At 47.6% G+C, this 19003-nt stretch overlaps 8 protein-coding genes across 8 annotated transcripts; 2 read left to right on the forward strand and 6 right to left on the reverse strand.

The window, feature by feature from the left end:
* Positions 1–393: 393 nt before the first annotated feature.
* Positions 394–1170, reverse strand: BHQ10_005351 (uncharacterized protein; the record flags this gene model as incomplete). Its single annotated transcript, XM_040877818.1, has 1 exon — positions 394–1170. One exon carries the CDS (start codon positions 1168–1170, stop codon positions 394–396), a length of 777 nt encoding a protein of 258 aa, XP_040733855.1.
* Positions 1171–4197: 3027 nt separating this feature from the next.
* Positions 4198–7609, reverse strand: BHQ10_005352 (uncharacterized protein; the record flags this gene model as incomplete). Its single annotated transcript, XM_040877819.1, has 4 exons — positions 4198–6962; positions 7024–7152; positions 7206–7429; positions 7491–7609. The coding sequence occupies 4 exons, from the start codon at positions 7607–7609 to the stop codon at positions 4198–4200; spliced, it is 3237 nt and encodes a 1078-aa protein (XP_040733856.1).
* A 760-nt stretch (positions 7610–8369) lies between these two features.
* BHQ10_005353 (uncharacterized protein) lies at positions 8370–9022 on the forward strand (the record flags this gene model as incomplete). Its single annotated transcript, XM_040877820.1, has 2 exons — positions 8370–8740; positions 8803–9022. The coding sequence occupies 2 exons, from the start codon at positions 8370–8372 to the stop codon at positions 9020–9022; spliced, it is 591 nt and encodes a 196-aa protein (XP_040733857.1).
* A 1254-nt stretch (positions 9023–10276) lies between these two features.
* Positions 10277–12466, reverse strand: BHQ10_005354 (uncharacterized protein; the record flags this gene model as incomplete). Its single annotated transcript, XM_040877821.1, has 7 exons — positions 10277–10416; positions 10471–10581; positions 10630–10845; positions 10904–11188; positions 11649–12055; positions 12106–12233; positions 12287–12466. The coding sequence occupies 7 exons, from the start codon at positions 12464–12466 to the stop codon at positions 10277–10279; spliced, it is 1467 nt and encodes a 488-aa protein (XP_040733858.1).
* A 626-nt stretch (positions 12467–13092) lies between these two features.
* On the reverse strand, positions 13093–14748 carry BHQ10_005355 (uncharacterized protein; the record flags this gene model as incomplete). Its single annotated transcript, XM_040877822.1, has 2 exons — positions 13093–14467; positions 14516–14748. 2 exons carry the CDS (start codon positions 14746–14748, stop codon positions 13093–13095), a joined length of 1608 nt encoding a protein of 535 aa, XP_040733859.1.
* Positions 14749–15161: 413 nt separating this feature from the next.
* BHQ10_005356 (uncharacterized protein) lies at positions 15162–15484 on the forward strand (the record flags this gene model as incomplete). Its single annotated transcript, XM_040877823.1, has 2 exons — positions 15162–15195; positions 15252–15484. The coding sequence occupies 2 exons, from the start codon at positions 15162–15164 to the stop codon at positions 15482–15484; spliced, it is 267 nt and encodes an 88-aa protein (XP_040733860.1).
* Positions 15485–15802: 318 nt separating this feature from the next.
* Positions 15803–16921, reverse strand: BHQ10_005357 (uncharacterized protein; the record flags this gene model as incomplete). The annotated part of the gene is made up of 3 exons (XM_040877824.1): positions 15803–16635; positions 16683–16772; positions 16834–16921. The coding sequence occupies 3 exons, from the start codon at positions 16919–16921 to the stop codon at positions 15803–15805; spliced, it is 1011 nt and encodes a 336-aa protein (XP_040733861.1).
* A 287-nt stretch (positions 16922–17208) lies between these two features.
* Positions 17209–18975, reverse strand: BHQ10_005358 (uncharacterized protein; the record flags this gene model as incomplete). The annotated part of the gene is made up of 5 exons (XM_040877825.1): positions 17209–17765; positions 17817–18188; positions 18247–18646; positions 18694–18840; positions 18901–18975. 5 exons carry the CDS (start codon positions 18973–18975, stop codon positions 17209–17211), a joined length of 1551 nt encoding a protein of 516 aa, XP_040733862.1.
* Positions 18976–19003: the final 28 nt, after the last annotated feature.

Genomic DNA, 19003 nt, shown 5'->3' on the forward strand with positions numbered 1-19003 from the left:
CTGTCTACGTGCTTCTTCGAGTAAAGAATATGATTGATATGTGCATTGCATTTGTTATTCGTACAGTAGCATGCCTTGAGCTCTGATGAGCGACGATGGGGGATATAACGAGATCAAGTAAAATAATGTAAATATGTGCATGAAAATTGCCCTTACAAAGAGAGCAGAAGTGAAACCCCGCTCGATCAGCGGAAAGTAAGCAAAACAAAACCTAACCCCATGGTATGTACTTCCGAAACCGACAAAAAAGAAAACCGAGAAAAGATCGTGAAGTGTGACTATTCACTGTGTTAAAACAAGGACAGACAAATTCTTATCGCAAATTTTGTTGCAAAGCGGTGGATATCGTAGAGTCATTGAGGGAATCGTGGTGCAGGACAAACAGACAGGCCCTTAGAACCAAGCATGAGTTGCCATAGGACCGACATTGTCATCAAACACGCCCCCGTATAACTCTTCAATCTCGCAAAGATAGTCATCGAGCGAAAACTTCTTCAAGCCCTTGTTGATGAGAATCTGTTCCTCCTCTTCCAGCAGTTTCAACGCACCAAAGTCCTCCGCCACTTCGTTCACCTTGTCGAGTTCGCGGCTGAATGGGTGCTCGGCATATTCAGGCACCGGCGCAAAGGACTGTTCTTGGCTGCGGCGGGTGGTAGTCGTCGTTGTGGCCATAGACGACGGTGGCGGGGACATTCTTGACACAGAACGCTTTCGCGCAAGATCCTGATGCGATTTCTTAGTGTGCGATAGCGCGCGCTTCGGCACACTAGGCGCATCGACACCGGTCGAAGACGTCGACGAGCGAGGCGTGCTGGCGATGGTTGCCGATCGCTTGGGAAAGTATCCAGACAGATGGTTTGGCTCCATAGCGACGTCCGGCTCAGCCGATACTGGTGTTATGGGAGAGAAGGGAGCTGCGTCGCTGTCGTCTGACGATCGGAGTGATGAGACGGACGAAGATGATGACACTCCTCCAGAGGCAAGGGAAAGGTCGGGGGCGTTGTAGACCAGCGGGTTGGTGGCCGATAGGAGTTCCACGGGTCCGGAAATCTTGCCACGACGGATAGTGCCGGGTGCATACTTGACGAGGCCATCGCGGTATGGCATAGGAGTTGAGATTTCCGGTCGCTTGCTGCGTTTGGTGAAAGCACGGGTGATAGTGGCTGCCATGATGTGGGTGAATATTGTCTGGTTGTCTGTCTCGATATTGTTTTTTGTTTGTCGGAAGTATTGATCCTAAAGTCCAGTCTAGGATCGAGCTTTTAGTGGTCGCAAGGTGATCACAGATCTTATTTTGTTAACCGTTGTGTCGAACTTTGTCTTCGCTTATCGCTGCAAAGATCGTTGCAATCGAATGGATTTAGTTCGGCTAAGGAAGGTGAGAGATTGCTCTGCAATCGACGGGTGATATGATTTGTATGTGGTACGGCTTGCTACAACAGACGACAGTCAAGGAGTGTGTCGTCACGAAGCACGCAGGAGTAATGGGATAAGATTGTTGAGAAAGGAGCGGACAACCAGGACACGCAGATAGAGAAAGGAACGCAGAGAGGGAGGATACCACACTCTTGCAGCAATCAGAAAGTAAAAGAATGAAGATGGCGACTAGAGAGCGAAGCGACCATGTGAAAGACTTAAAGAGGAAGCAACTTGAAAGAAAGAGGATGGAGGATGACTGGGCGCCCCCCGTGACTGTAGAGTGCGGACTGTCGACTGTACTAGTACTACGAGTAGACTGGCGTGGTTAGGGTGGGAACCGACAGAGTAGCACTTACTAGGTACAGTAAAAGTTCTGGACTTTTCGGCCCACCCAACTTCGAAACGGAGCGTTCGTTTCGTGAGCCATTTTGACGGGCGATGGTTGGTGGCGAGCTCCATTCGGTATATTACTGTGCTGTCTATTGGCCAGGTTAAGTTTCATGGCTTTTCATTGGCAGCTTGACCACAGTCCGTTGGAGTGCCCAATCCACGGATTGGTACAGAGAGGTACATGGTACGGCCAGGGACAGCGCTGGACACACAAGTATTCCCGTGGTACCTAACTTGCCCTAGCCAGTGTTTCCGCTGCATGGCCGCTTCCACGCTAGGAAAACCTAGATTTGACTCTGCGCCCAATCACTTTTTGCCGTCGAGTGGGGTGTACCCTCAGGTACTTTCGACTGTTCGGTACCACCACCAACATTAATGTACCCATACAATATTTCCTCCGAGAACACAAGGTCAATCGTAGTACATTCCTGGTCCCTTACACCACGCTCAATAATTGCATGACGTTGCTCCTTGAACCATAGCCCCCAGCGCATAATCATTAGCTGGCATGAACTGGGAGAAACCAAACGTAACCGCCGAAACGGCGCAGATCCTTGCGTGGTCGACCAGCAAGGAATCGCGTGTTCCCGCCTCCAGCCAATCGACCTGCAGAGTCCGCCCAAACGGCAGGGGTCTGGCACACTGGCGTTGGATTGTAACATGGACTCCTCCTCCTAGACTCCTAGTGCGCGCGACTAGCAGCGCTAGCTTATGCTATTTATTGTGATAAGTGTTTCGATGTTTAGCACAGAATATTAATACGACAGGTCATAGCGCTTATTTCAGGCCTGTTGTGACTTGTCGCTACAGGAATAGCCATCGGATGCGCTCCGAGAACATACGATACTCTTGAGTCTCAAGACAGACAAAGGATGGTTTCAAGGAATAGACTATAGCAACCCCGTTTCAGGCATCCACGCTAGTCCTGATCAAGATTTAAACTAGGTATACACTAATCTATTTCAGGACTAGCTCTCCGTCACCATCGGGGCCAATCTGACGATGGCCAGTTTGTGCATTCGACCACTGTAACTCAACCTCGACTACAACGGAGTAACCCTAGGTGACATCTTCATGGACACTTTACTTACATAGTACACTTACTACGCTGCAATCTGGTGGCTGGAGCATGTTCGTGAGGTCGTCATCTGGAGGGGGACAGTGTCAACGGCTAGGTCACCTGCCCTGGTAAGCAGACATCAAGGTCAGCAGCGATACTACCTGCCGATTTGATCGATCTGGCATAATTGACTTGTGTCCGTTAAGCTATGATGACATCTGATCTCCTTTTGTCTGTCTATCAAGCTTTGATAGCCTCTCAAAGGGCTTATCAGTGATGGGATCTACTCCAGTGGCGGGGGSAGGGGCCATGGATCCGGTGATCTTCCGCCCCTTCGATACTATTATTGTTGATATGTATTCAAGTAGCTATCTGAAGACATGACGTCTTGAGAGAAATGATTAATCATTTGGGAAGGGAATCTTTCATTTTTCTCCATGACAATTCTTTCAGCCCGATAATCCCCGCCAAAGGCCACCGTTCTACCCCGGATTCCGCGAACCCCCCACTCAACGTACATACCTAAGTCGTTCTTGATCCAGCCGTTCTTTCCGGACGAGTACCTTCTTCATGTCCGAGCGAGCCAGTTCAGGCTGCTCAATACCAAAGGACTTTACACTCTGATCAGAAATATCTTGCGGTCGAGACACCATATCAAAAAAAAGTTAGGCTATATTCGAAGTAGATATGTTTTCAAGCATCAGGTGTTTCTTCTAAAAGCAAGATAATGTTTGAGGATGAGATTTGAATTCTTCAACATGACTGCAATCTGATAACCTTCCCCTTCCCACGATCCACTACCATATCAGTAAATGCGAATAAATTATCGACATCGCACACCCATTGACGCAAACACACTGACTTCAATAGACAACTATTCCCTATAGGAGCACGCCAACTCAGGCGGCAACATGCCAAACGGCTTCCTACTCTTTAACTCAGACTGTCTCGGCACTATATCAATCGACGCATCTCCATAATCGAGAATTTTTCACCTCATCGCAGACCTGAGCATGGAAATGCTCGTGCGCTTCCTTCAAAACTGCCTGCGCAGTTGTGTGTCGCATGCCGTCAACTGAGCAACGCAAGACGAGAGCGTATGTACTGGTGTCAGGGCTGTGCAATGTAAACCACACCGGGAGAAAACAATGATTCAGAGGGAGAAGAATAAATGTTACAGATAATCGATCTCTAGATGTTCAACGGATTGTCTTAAAGAGGTCATTCTTTGTATCATCTCCCGATATCTCCATATAATGCCCGAAACACAGTCATAAGTTCATCGCTTAAACATAGATAGCCAGTGAGACTAGTATAACTGGCCAAGTTCATGTTACTACCGATCCCAAAGGGCCGTTAAAAGCCTCAGGTGTACTCAATTGGACAGATTCCCTGAAAGACCTCAACAGTCGGACAGCAGCGCCATGCCCTCGTCGCTCGCCAAGTTGTATAGCCCGTTGATAATTCTGTTCTCCATCGCCAACGACCAATGCTCCTTCATTGAGCAGCATTTGCAACATATCGATTCGACCATGTTCCGCCGCTCCCTGCAAAGCTGTACGTCCGTTAAATATGGCAGGGGGCTCATTGACATTTGCGCCCAAGTCAATCAATCTGCGTGCAATCCCAATGTATCCTTGAATCGCCGCAATTTGTAAAGCTGTAGCACCCCCATCCTGCGCAGGAGGGCTATCAACACTAGCCCCATGCTGTAATAGTAGGTTGATGAGATCCATGTTTCCATTCTCAACTGCATGTTGCAACGGAGTACGGCGACGAGCGCCCATACCTAGGTAATTCACATCAACAGACCGAACAAGTTTCTCCGCTATCGGAAACATTTGATTCTTGACCGCTGCCTGAAGAGGAGTGAAAACATCGTACGGATTATCTTTCTCGTAAAATCTCGTTTTCACCGTGATCTCCTGCTTCCCATCAGCGCCAAACTCCAGAAGTTCATTGGCAAGCTCATCTTGTCCGATAAATGTTGCAATGGCCAGGGCACGCCCTGTTAGCATCTTATCCCAATATACCCAATGAAGAAGGAATTGAAGATATTCACGCGACTTGAATAAAACAGCTATCTCAAGGACCGATGCAAGAGGCTCAAAGTAGAGTGAATCTTCCTCGTACTCATCAGTATAAAATCCCCTATGCCAGCTGTCTTTGAACGTTCTCGGAGCCCCAGTAGGATCCACACCGGCGTCTCGAAATATTTCAAGAGATTCCTCATGACAGATCGCAGTTCCTACGGCTGTTGGAGCGCTTCCGCGAAATTTACTGAGTAGGTTTGGGAGACATTCACTTTTTGCATCCAGTGCCGCTGCAATATCGCCATCTGTGACCATAGCTCCACGATTCAAAAGAACCTCAGTAAAACCTATATTATTTGCCCGTATTGCCGCTTCTAATGGCGTCATTCTAGTCATGGAACTTCTAGGTTCATCCGCACCCCCTTTCAGATCAGCATTATGCTCTAGAAGGTATTGAGTCAAATTTTCGTCTTCGGTCAACAATGCTGCGGCCAAGATTCGCTGTCCAGAGGCTTGCAAAATGTTCTGAAAACTCCCGATCTTCTGGAGAGCAGCTGCCGTATCGTGGTTTCCAATGCGCCTAATCTGGCTCCATTTCAGTACTTTGGCACCTGCAGATAAGAGCTTGCTGATCAACGACCGATCTCCCAATTCGATTGCTGCTCCAAGAATAGTACCAGGAGGTCTACTGTAACCATCATTCAACCGTGCACCAGCGTTGATCAAGAGATCAACAATTTCGAATGCTTTGTACTCTATGGCTGCAAGGAGCGCGGAGGATCTTTGCTCTGTGTCAGACAAGGTCACATTGATCCGAGCACCATAGCTGACTAACACCTGACATAAACCCAGATTCTTTTTCTTCACAGCACGTTCGATTAATGTCGCATTACCTGCATCGTCAGCAAATTCAACACTGACACCTGCCCGCAGTAAAATTTCACTCATATGGATATGCCCAGCCTCCACAGCTAGCGCAAGTGGCGATACATAAGGCAGGCCATTAAAATTAGGATTGACATTTTCACAAAACTCAAGTAATAGCTGCATCATCTCCCAACTTTTCGACCGGGTTGCAAGTCCTAACACTGTGGTGTCTGTGAAGGTTTCATCGAAATATATGGTGAAAAGCTCGTTTACTTCTACACCTTTCTCGAGTAATAGGCGTGCTAATGGAACATTGTCACATTCCACAGCTTCAGCAAGAAGATTACGGCCCTGCCATCCAGTTCCTTCATTCACGTTGGAGCAGGCATCTATGAGCTCTCTTGCAAGGTCATCATTGATCTTGAAGAAAAGAGCGTAGGAAACACACGACGATGTCACTATCGCTCCGTGGCTCAAAAGCAAATAAATCCCAGCTTTCCGTCCTTTCTCGATAGCATAACTCAAAGGCGAGCGCCCATTGTAGGAGAGACTCACGTCAGCACCATAGGTTAAAAGAAGTTGTGTAAGCTCCATGCTCTTGTTCTTGGAAGTTCTAGAGGCAAATTGTAACGGCGTCAGCACGTGCAAATCCCAGGTTTCAATTGCCGTGTTGGGATCCATCTTTGCTTCGAGCATCCTTTTCACGGTTTTTAAGTCGAGCAATCTCAAGGCGCTTGCAAATATCTTCTCTGCTATTGCTGCAGCTGTCGGTTCATGGCTGGATATCAGTAATGGAAGATGGTTGCTATTGTTCCATCCAGACTCGTTGAAGATTTCCATGACCCGTTGATCAGCCGATTCCGTACTCTCCTCGGATCTCCCACCAGGCCCATGTGATATAAGGTTGTTTGATAATAGATAAAGCTCCAGACTCAGCCGGTCCCTTCCCATTTGCTTGGATTCGCTGAGGCCCAATGACAAAGCAAGATGTTGCCCTTCAAATTCCTCAGGCATCAGGATCCTTAGAGCCGTGGCTGTACGAGAGCTGCTATGTATGTTTGAAGATTGTCTGAGTTTGTTCCACGGCACAATCGAGCCCAAGCGTTGCATAAAATCCTGGTTTACGGTTCGGGAGGAAGTATTGAGCTCTTGGGGTGAAGGTACCGTGAGCGAAGACGACGGAGAAGGTGGATCTGAGGGCGTTGACGTTAGGTACACTCAACTAGAAGTATCGACTATGTGCAGCAGTCATACCTAATCCGATTTCAGGTCGCAAGAGCCTTGCGAATCTCAACCAAGGAAGCGAGAGGTTCCACTCAATATCCATCCCCGGTGTTGCTGGGGTGCAAACGATGATTCCTTCAGGTGTACCCGGTGATGGATCTTGACATACATTAGCCACAGTCTCATCAAGAATGTACGAATAACTGACTTACCACCGGAGAATACCGCCTCACTCGCTATATAAGCCTCCCTGTATTTAGCCCTCTTGAGCTTCTGTGGGGGAAGCTGGACCCCATTGACGTGAACCTCGCTATCCTTGTGCTGGTGTCGCTTTCTTTTCTCTATTCGCAGGCCAATGAAATTCCAGTCGATAGAGGACGATTTAAGAGATTTCCTGAAATCCCATTTTTTAAGTTGCCTCTGATATTGCCCTAAACTATGCATTTATAAGTCGAGTAAGTCTATTTGCGTATATTTACAGTATTCAGAATACATACGACTTTTCCAAACCGTGCTTGGATGCCATATATTGCATCAACTCACGTAGTGTCTTGTTTTCATGACAGTAGAGCCGTTCAATTTCGAGCTTGAAAGGCTCCCACTCGGCGTCCGCCATGACTGCTGACGGTGAGATTTGATGTGAAGGTTCAGGAATGATTAAGGCTGGGGAGCACATCACTTTTAAGCAACACGCGGCACTGAGGCTGCAGCCTTCTCAGGTTTGAAGCTATTGTAAACCAGCCTGAGTCTAACCAATTTTGCCTTGTTGCGTCAACTTAGGAAGTAGCTACATTCTTATTGGCGCCTTCGCAAATATCGAGTCTAAGCGATCATGGTTCAGCCTAGTTAAACAATTTTGCCCTTGTTACGTCGAATCAGGTACCTAGGTAAATTCTTATTGGCGCCCTCCGCAAATATCGAGTCTAAGTCACGAATAGGATCATGCATATGGGTCTGAGTCAATAATTGCATCGATTTTCCGATCGACTCTTCATTTCTCCAGCCCATTTCAAACCGAGTATAGTCGCCTTTGCGGCTAAAAAGCTTACACACTTTATTTGTCAATTCTCGAATATCGGCTCCACAGTCAATCTGCCAACATTCAGGAAAACAATGACTATAGGCGTAGTATCCTTGGGAGTAAACAGATCATGATACAATGTGCAAGGCGAAGCTGTGAATTGTGTTTCAATATGCATAGGGTCTTCGCGAATGCGCCAACTCGTGTACATACCTCAGTATATAAGAAATAATACTCCCTCGTTTAGGGAGCTCTTCAATTCACCTAAGTCACCTTTGACTGCCAAATCTTTCGTTCTCCTCAGTGTACCATCGCCCATCTCCACTCCTACAACTGAGGCCCGAGTAGGCCCATCATGGCCTGGTTTCTAGACCAACCTAGCTGGGGACAGGGCGTGATTTACGGGAGTCCCCTAGCTGACGCCTCCGGCTCGGTCTCGCCATTTTTCCCTGATATTGAACCAAACCTGGCTACCGACTATGAGGCGTATTTGAATCCTTCCATCAACGATGCACACCATTTGGGATATGGCCATCAATATCATACGACGCCAGCGAGTATCCCTTCCCAATGGGCTGCAATCGCCAGCCCGAGTATACCAAATTTAACCAACCGGGTTACGAACAATCTTCACTCTGCCGTCAATCAGCCTCCAATCGTGCCAGCCAGCAGGCATCCTGAGCCAAAGCCTCGGACTCGAAAGAAGGATTTGAGTCTCGTTATAGAGTACGCAACTGTTCCTGTCAGCCCCAGCGCACTGACAAACTCAATATCTAATTGTTGTTTAGCTCATACACCCACCCTCGTCCCGCCCCGACTTTCGAATGCAAGTGGGAAGGCTGCAATTATCCAGGTACTTTCAAGAGGGAGCACGAACTTATCCGCCACCTTCGGACAATTCATATCACGCCCCTGGCCCATCACTGTCCGGTGGAAGGATGCGACAAGGTCTGTAATCGGGATGACAACCTCCTACAGCACATGAGAAATCGTCATGGGCTTCGCTGAAAGTATACTTCGGGCGCTAGAGTTGGAAAATTTTGGTGTTCTTGAGATACAGTATTTGGATCGGCTTTATTCTTGTGTTTGTCTTTCTATCTTTTCTTTCTTCGTGCCTTTCACTGTCGTGGTTATGGTTGCGGAGTATCAGTGTTCCTAAGAACATCGAATTGATATCGCCTTGCACAGACATCCATATACTATCAGCTAGGCCTAGAACTTTCGACCTGCTCTCAATACTATTTTATCAATCAATCCTAATTGGTTTTACGTCTTTGAAGGAGGAATCCTTGGATTTTGATGGTTTGGGAAATTCGCGGAAGTAATAGACTTGTCCAGGTATCAGTAAGAATCTAGTAACTAATATGCCTAGGCAGCTTGTTCTCGAAGTTATGGTTACATTGTTACCTAGATAATGATAATTGAAGTAGAGCGGGATGGTCTCTCAACTCTCATGTGTACTATTGCTGATATTTAGTCAAGTCGCCGGCTTCAACCACACGAACAGCGTCCTGTATGATAAAAGCAAGCCAACTCAGGTGGCAACATGCCAAAAGCTATCTTCCGCTCCCTCGAGTCCTTTGTAGAAGACCCTTCCAATCCAGCCAACATATCAACAGGCGCATTCCCATACCCTAGAACCTTAACGTCACTACAAGCATGCTTATGGAAGCGGTGCTACAAAGTCTCAGAAACATCCTTTCGAGAAACCCTCTTCAACTTTTCAGTCGAGAATCGTAAAATCATCGAATACGTGATATCTCCTTCCATGGGCATCCATGTAGCGCTCTTGGGCCCAAAGTCTTCGATTCGCCAGCCGTACCATCCTATCAGACCGTTCCAGTTTGGCTTTAATCTTTCGGAGAGGTAGGTCCTGAAGTTATCGAGGTCTTGGAGATTTGTGGGATCGGTATACTTGGTTCGTGGGATGAAGACTGATATGCGTAACCATGTTTCGTCGAATTGTAAGGACGATGAATTTGTTTTTGTTGTGTTCGTCGTCATTGCAGTGATGGTAAGTAGTGGCTTCTAGAAGTTGTAGATGGATTGAGGCAATAAGTATCACTCTAAGTACAGAGTATGATATGACAAGATGCTATTCTGTGAGGTAGGTAGCTTCCTGTCATCTGATCCTAATATTCTCCTTTTCGTAGTTATAGATGGTAAAGTCCTTCTCTTTCAGGGGCTCTATTGAATAGTCATAGCTACGTTTACGACAAAGCATGCGAATAACATTGATTGGTAATGTGAAATTCATGCATGTTATACACAGAATACACAGAGAAACTCCTTAATCCGCTTAAGCACAATTTCAGGCTTCTCAATATGCACTGAATGATTCGCATCTGGAACAACAAGTATTTCAGCACCAGGAATTCCTTCTGCTATAATTCTCGAGTTGTCTGCACCCTGATCAGCTTATAGTACAGATGCTGCGAAGACATGTCAGGACAAACCTGGAGGACAAATCCAATCCTTATCCCCAACAACCACCAACGTCTTAGCTGTTATACTTCCTAATTGCCCTGTATAGTCGAAATATTTTTCCTCTTCCGAATAGAGATCATCTACCCACCGTCAGCGTTCTCAAACTGGTGACTTAACGGGACACATACTATGCGACTCTGCCACAAAAACCATCCCTCTACATGCTTTGAGAGCAGCTTCAGGATCAAAAACCTCAGTATAAAGTGGCATCATAGCGAAATAAACCAGCTTAAACTCATCATCATCCTCATACGCGCCGAAGACTTTGTTGCGGAGCATTTGCGAGGAGAAGTTGGGCGCTTTATGGAGTCTCGTCTCTAGGGTTCTGATAGCACCTTCTTCATCTACCCAGTGTCAGCCTCAAATAATACATGTAAGAGGAAGACGGCGAGGGAGAGATACGATGATGACTAGCCGCAGTCCCCCTAAGAATCAAATGCGACACTTTTGACGCATATTTAATGGCATACTGCTGCGCCAGAAACCCGCCAAAACTTCCGCCACAGATAATTACTTGCTCGTCGGCCTCCAAAAAGGATTGCCGAACACCCTCGATGTCGTCGACGAGTTGCTCGAACGTGTAGGGCTTTGTGCGCGAGCTCTGTCCGTGGCCGCGGTAGTCAAAGGACAGCACGCGGAGAAGGGGGGACAGTTGGCTGTATGTCTTGTGGTCTGATTTGTGGTCTCCTGTTTTTAATTGTCAGATGATCCATACGAGAAAAGACGGAGAGCAAAGAAGATAATGCATGCCCATTCCTCGTCCGCCGTGGAGTGTTATCATTAACGGCGCCGATGCAGGGCCTGTGATTTCGTAGGCGAGACTCGCGCCGTTTACAGTTATGAATTCGACCATTTTGCTTTCATCAAAACTACGATTCTTAGGTGTCGATTGTTTTGCTTTTCGTTGAAGGAGTCAAGTCGGTTATAAGAATGCTGATGATACTCGATAGAAACGAAAGGGGAAATTATCATCGGAGGTTCTCCGACCACTTCTTTGCTAGCGGGGTTTTTGGCTAGCGCTAAGCCTATTCACTACGAAGCATTTTTGTAAATTACAATTTTGTAAATAGACATGCAACGCCGGTCGTCTTTGTCTGAGACTATATTCCACCTTAGAAAATCAATCCTAGCGCCGCGACCACCGAACCGACAGCCACCCAAGAACCAATTGCGCCGTTGAATCTGCTAATAGCAGCACCTTTTTGGGTTTCGGTCTGGCTAGCTGCAGATCCGGTACCAGTCGCGCTTCCAGTTGACGAGGTTGTACCTCCGGAGGAAGCAGCTGTGGACTTGACAGTCGCAGATGTTGGAGAAGACCCAGTGCTGGCCGCGGTAGTGGGTGTAGCCTGGCCTGTAGCAGTGGAAGTAGCACCAGCTGTAGCACCAGCTGTAGCAGTAGCAGTAGCGGTGGCATCAGTAATGAAACCCAAGGCAACTTCCGACGCAGGAACGGTGAATGAACTCAGGAAGGAGGTGCCGTCGAAACCCGAGCCCCCTTCAGACTTTACACAGGCAGCAGAGCTCCCGTGGATATTGCAGCCGAGAGAATAGGTACTTTTGATCATGAGTATTTTGGATGGAAGCTTTGAGAGTACACAACTCACACTGTATCATCATAGTCATAGTACATCGCAACTGTCGAAGGACCGCCAACAATGGTAGCTGTATCAAAGTTGCAGTTGATGGAGCCGGCCTCGGCACAGCTTACCAGGTAAGTAGTGGTGGAACCGCTCTAGACGTTATTAGCGAAGTTGGATTGATCAGCTGTTGCAGGGCCAGACATACGCTTCCTGCCACGGCCACGGAAAAGTCAGTAGAGTCTCCGTCGCCATTTGTTGAGAACAAGAGAGGCGAGGTCTCAGTATTGCTGGCAGAGGACCCGGCGGTGGAGGAAGAACCGCTGGCTGTTTGAGCGACAACTGCCGTGAGACTGCCGCAGAGAGCGAGAAAGACGAAATGGCGCATATTAGCAATTAAGAATAATAACAAAAAGGACCGAGATTGAGGACAAGTAAAACGAGTGAATGAGGCTCGATAAGCGAGTGTGAAGCACCGTGACTTTGAAAGAAGAAAAAAAAAGCCCAAGACTCAGCAAGACTGGTTAGGAGACCGGGGTAGACTTCTTTATAAGGACAGTCATATTGTAATTATCTTAAAACTAAGCATTAGCCTCAAACCTTCAATGGTATTAGTATTACGTACGTGGGTGTATTCTCGAAGCTGGACCTTGATTTTCCCAGGTCTCAAAATACGCGACCTCTGTAACAGTGTAGCCTTTTCTGTGCCCTTCTGTGGGCCATGGAGGCTTAATTTCAGACGGAGACTTTCAATTGGGAATTTACACCAGCTATGTTGGCGCTAAAGGTGTATCAATATGTGAGAGTTCGGTATTTAGCCTGTCGCAAGTTCGCAACTATGTACGAAGCGAAATAGTTGGCTAATTGAGGCGGCTCTTAGATCGTTCGTCAATAAATCAAGGTGGTCAAAGCGCTCGGTCTGACAGTAGACCCTAGTTATACTATGTAATAAATCGAAAAATACATGTACTGACGGGTATCTCATTTCGCGATACATATAGTCTATGGGACAAGCTAATCCTCCTCCATCGACTCCCATCCATCTTTGTTCTCACCACCCTCCTCACCGTCCGATGAATCACTATCATCATTTTGGTTCACGCCCAAGATCCTCTCCTTAATCTCCCCCTCTTCCCCAGCAACGATATCCGGCGTACGACCAGCAAAAGCGCGACGCACAGCAGCATTGGTAGAAGTATCCCACACCTGCACAACGCCTTTACTACCAGCAACAGCAAGACGAAAGCTAACTTCGGGGTCTGGCGCAAACGATGTCGAAAACACTTTACCGACTTCGAGTTTGCGTGACACGACCATGTTGGGTCTGTCATTGGCTGTATCCCAGATCTTGACTTGTTTGTCGGTAGAACCGGTGACCAAAAACCCGGGAACGCGTGGGTTAATGTCGAACGACGAGACGGAGTCGTCGTGCGCTTGCAATGTCCAGACAGGTTTGGATTCAGCGGGTGTAGCAGGTGCGTTGCGCGCATCGTACTTGTAGACCAGACCGGTGTCGGTGGTGACGTAGAAGAAGTTGGGGTCATGAGGATCCCAACGCAAGTTCTCAACATCAGAGGCAACCTGCCAACGAGGCGCTTTTGCGTCTGGTGCACGCATATCTGCCGCAACGACGGTACGATCGTAACTTCCACTGAGCAAGATGGTAGATTCTCTGGGATTCCAGTCAAGAGCACAGATCTTATCCTTGTGGTAGTTGTACGATTTAGCGCATTTTTGCGTGTTGAGGTCCCATAATTTGACGGTCAAATCGGCAGACGCAGATGCCAAAAGGTTGCGGTGCTGTCTGTTTGCTGACAGTGCCAGGACGGAATCAACGTGGTATTCGTCATTCGACTTCTTGGACTTCTTCTTTTTCTTCTTCTTGTCGTCGTCGCCGTCGCCCGCGCCGAGGATGGCGTTTGGGTACATGCAGTCGACAATGTCGAGATCCCAGATTTCGATATCAGGTTCCATAGTACCCACAGCCACGAAATTTCCATTTGTGCGTCCTTCCTCATTCTTTCCAACCGGGAAATCGAGCCATTCCACACAAAGTGGAATGGCCGGGAGCATAACGTCGTGATGCACATACAGATTATCCGCGGAATCTTCATAAACATATACCTCAAGATGAGCTACCTCATCTTCCAGCTTTCCGGCTATTAACAAGTTGTCTGTTCCAAGAATTTGCAGTTCCTCGCGCTCCTCGTCGTTGTCTTCTTCAGGGAATTCGAGATAAGGGTCCTTCTCGCCTGGTTTGTGATAGGCGAGAGACTTGACGTTACCGAACATGGTGACTTCTTCGCCATCTTCGTCGACTTCGTCGCTATCGTAGTGTTCGAGGTTGTACTCTTTTAGATCGTCGTCTTCATCGTCGTGATCTTCGTCTCTGTCTGTCGTTAGCATATACCTTCTAGGGAACTTGCAGTATTCTTACTTTGAAGTCTTTTTGGAAGTCTTTTGGGAAGTCTTTTCAGTCGTATCCTCATCCATTGCGTCTGCATCTGCATCCTCCTTTGCAGCCTTCAAATCTCCCTTGGCGTCTTCCAATTGCATGCGGGCAATCTCTGATATCCGGTTGATTTCAGCTTCGTCGATCTCATATTTTATGGGAAACTGGGCGGCGACCCCACGCCTCACCCACGTCGTCGTCGTGATCATAGAATTCATATTGATCTTGAAATTGAACCTTTTTAATGCTGAGACAACCCTAATGCCACCAGAGCGGGGAAATCAGATAGATCTGGACTCAAGCACTTTTTATTAAAAGTCCTTATCAGATACGTTCGGATGTATCCGCTGAGGAACCGAGGATTAGTCCTTCAAAATAAAGGATTTTGCAAGTAGCAGGAAGGTGTCTGCTCAAGTAATTAGAGAGGAGTTATTAAGCTCGAAGATAAAAAATAATATTTTTTAAGGCTCTCCACCCGGCAGAATAAAAGATTGTGGTTCCTATCGCTCACCGCCTGCGGAACAGCCAATGCCAAATTCGCGACGATCATCTTCAACATCGGACTGATTTTCATCAATTGCGAACAGAAGAACAAACGATAGTCTCAGACAGACTTCAGAAGGCCGACACAATGCATTCCCATCTCCATACAGCAGAAAATATCAGTACGTCCCTATCATGTTTTTAAAGCCTCAACCAAGCTAATCTTTGACCTATCCAGACTGCGAAGAAATCATGAATGCCCTAGACGAATGCCACGCTCGCGGATTCCTCTGGAAGGCCATGGGCCAATGCAACGACATCAAACGCGACGTAAACCACTGCCTCAGCGCCGAACGGGCAAAGCGCGCCAAACAGAATCGTGACCAGGCTATGGAGAGGAGAGCCCGGGTTGAGAAGCTTTGGGCTGAGGAGAGATTGCGGGAGTCGGGCGAGACGCTGCAGAAGCAATAGACGGCATAAAATCAAAAGATGGGGGTGATAGCTTGAAATAGTTTCTCTGTGGAGAGACTTCGACTGATGCACGGAAGTGGTTTGAGATAGGAACCACTTAAGCATTTACAGGGCGTTTTCTGATAGCACGCAGATGTTGGACTGACTTGCATTTCTTTACTACTGTATCATACCTCTGGAATGAGGATACTCTCATCTGTACATACAATTCTCCAATCTCATGAACATCAAATCAGCATCAATTGCATGACTTTACTTTTGGAATCTCTAGAACAAAACACCGAACGCCACTAATGATTCACCTTGACCGGGAATATATCACTCATCTGCCGACACTGGACCTTCATCGGGCCCAGAGCCGTCGCCAACCTCGACAGCGCCGATCTCAGATTTTGCACTTTTGTGTTTCCTCTTACGCTTCTTCTTGACTGCCTGTTCGCCCTCAGCATCAGCCACAGTATCTTGAGCGGTATCATCCCGGCTTTCTTCTTCTCGCTTCTTCTCCTTCCTCTTTCCCTGCTCATCCGGCTTGGGCTTCTCTCGTCTCTTCGGTTTCTTCATACTAAGCGGATTCGGCGCTTTCGCCTTTTTCGCATGTCGATCTTTAGAGGGCGCGGACGGCCCATCCTCTTCATCGTCTCTCTTGCGTTTCAGTCCACTCACCACGTCCAACGCCGCCTCCATGCCAATCTTGAATTTGCTCTTCTCGACTCCCAAGCGGACTTTCTCGGACGGCGTACTAAACGGCTCCAAGACCATGACTGATCGCTTAACGTATATGATCGGTACGCCGGGCACTGCGCGCGCGGCAGATCGAAGAGCAAGCGCCTTTTCGCTGCGTTCCTCCATCAATGCTTCCGCCTGCCTTCGTGTCTTGGGGTTATCTGATTTCACGTCGTCGTGCGGTAACGCGACAGGTTCTGCGGTCGCGAGAATATAATGCTCTTTATTGCGCATAGTATCTGTGTTCGGGCAGAGAAGGGATAAAAGACATTCGACTTCGTCAATCGGGGTATTGTCATCGTTATGCGAGCAGTGTCGGAGTGGTAGCTCGGTTGGTGGAGGGAGGTGCCAGGGTCTGTATGGTTTATTCGTTTTGGGGTTGATGGGTTGGGCGGCCATAATCGCCGCGAGTGAGCATTTTGATAGAACTATCCTAGTCAGTCAAAATCGATGCGTTCTGCCGTCGCATACTTACATGGCTTGGCTTTGCCTTGCAGCGTTCGCTCTAAAGCAGGTATAAGTTCCATTTTGAATTGATGTACTGCGCGGAGGAAATTCGAGTCGACTGTTGCAAGCGGTGTATATTAGCATGTATTTCATGACCGACGATTGAGTATTAGCCATACCCAGAACCTGATAAGGCTCATGAAAACCGAACGTAAGCTCATACTGATGCATGATCTTACGGTACTTCTTTGAACGTTTGGCCCTCATCTTGAGTGTCGTGCGAGGTACGTAGTTTTGTTATTAAAGAATGTTAGGTTGTACAATTGAAGCTTTTCGGAGTTGAAACTTTTTCTGCCGCTGGCTCACCACATGGTCCGTGCGTGGTCTCCACGCCGATAAGATACCGATAACAGCCTGAGGCAGAAACTTCACTATCAGTCGTTCCTTCCACTTAAATCTCAACTTAAACTTCTTCTTTTGACCACTATCTATCTATTGTCTAAAAGAACTAGGGTATCAAAAGAAAAATTCAAAGATCTATTCTCATTGTTTGATCATTTCTCAGTCTCTTCCTTCATAATCTGAGCTCCCTCCTCGTCCTCGTGCAATTCAGCAAACCCCATCTGTCGAATTGCATGGCCATATAGCATGAGAATGACGATTGGGACGAACAGTACCAAGCACAAAATGGCCATAGTACCAAAGACCCAGCCAATGCTGACTTGTGCAACCCAAGCATCGATGAAGAATGGGATTCCCAGGCCTATACCTAGTCGATATATCCCCAAGATGCAGTTCAACTCCGTTGGATATTTCATGAAACATTCAACTAAATAATTAATTGCGACGGGACTGATGGCGACAGACGAGGCTGTGACAAGGAAAGTGCCGACAGCCAGGACCATGTAATGCAGGTGATACTGCAGTGTGGCACCCACTATACCCAACCCAATCGGCTGTACGAGAAACGCAGGAACCCAGAGTGCGTGAAGCCGGTATTCAGGCTTCCAAGTTCCCGAGTATCTGGCGACAAAGTACAACGGGATGCGGTCGTTGAAGAAATGGCCCCAGATCAGTGCCACAGCGGCTCCGATCCACATCGTAAAGGTGACTTCGAGCATTCAGCACTTAATCCACGATTACCGGAACAGCCAGTACTTACATGCTGCATTCTGCTGAGCCGAGAACCCATAACCCCCAGCCTCGATGGGATCCTGCAAGAAGACACTCAAGAGAGTATTGAAACTCACAAACCATCCGGACAATCCTAGCATAAAGATCCCAACTAGGATGGTTACGGGGGTGACCCCAATCAAAATTTGCGCCCATGCGGAATGAAGCTGGATATGATGAGCCGAGAGATAGTAGATACATATCGAGATGTCACTCACTGCTGCTTTTAACCCCCCAGTACGTGCAACGCGCGTGCCGGGAAAGTACGTGGCCACTCGATTTCGTACGAAACTTGAAGGTGGAAGGGGATACACTTTTCGGTCCTCTCGAGTGAACCCGGTCTCTTCTAGGAAGAGAAATGCTGATGAAAAATGTGATCAGTCTTTTGCTGCTTTCCAAGCCACCGTTGCAACGCATACCGAGAAGAATGACTACACCCTGCAAAGCTACCGTCCACCAAAACTCATAAGGCCACGGGGCATGGTCGGCAATGAACCCGCCTAAGGTTGGTCCTATGACTGTACCAAATGTCGACCATACCATGAAGAAATTGAAAACAGTGCCCCGCTCGTGGAGAAAGAAGATTTCAACCAGCATCTGCGGTCCCAAAATAGTTGGTGTCGCGCTAAACAACCCTACGAACAGACGAGAGAGTGTGAATGCAACATACTGATCCGGCTTGGTCATGAGAGCGGACCATATAGTACCACCAGTAGCTGCAACCATGCTCCATAAAAGTACTGAGCAGCAGCCGAATATATGTATCAACGGCATGAGGAACAAAGGTCCTGCCACAAGTCCAGCTATGGCTGTGGCAACCTACGAGACGTCAATTACATATTCTAACAGTTTTTGATCGAATTTACCGTGTCGGCCATGTCATTCAGGCCTTTATGATAAAGATCAGCTTGTGAGCTAATGCCCTGCTGATTCCCGATAGCAGCGCAATGGGAAGCAAAGGCAGCCAGACTGAGGATGCCCAGAGTCGTGTACTTTTTGCGCTGGCTCCAATTCTAAGCAGCAACCCGTCAGACAATTTTTAGCAGCGGAGGATCAAAGAGCAAACAACTGACCAGCGGATCCGCCATATCATCACTCGGTTGAGGAAGAAGGATGATGTTCCCGCGCATTTTTGACTGTCTCTCCATGGCCTGCCTAACTTCTGCTTCTCCTTTC

The sequence above is a fragment of the Talaromyces amestolkiae genome (assembly GCF_001896365.1).
Source record: "Talaromyces amestolkiae strain CIB chromosome Unknown scaffold9.1, whole genome shotgun sequence".
Lineage (NCBI taxonomy): Eukaryota > Fungi > Ascomycota > Eurotiomycetes > Eurotiales > Trichocomaceae > Talaromyces > Talaromyces amestolkiae.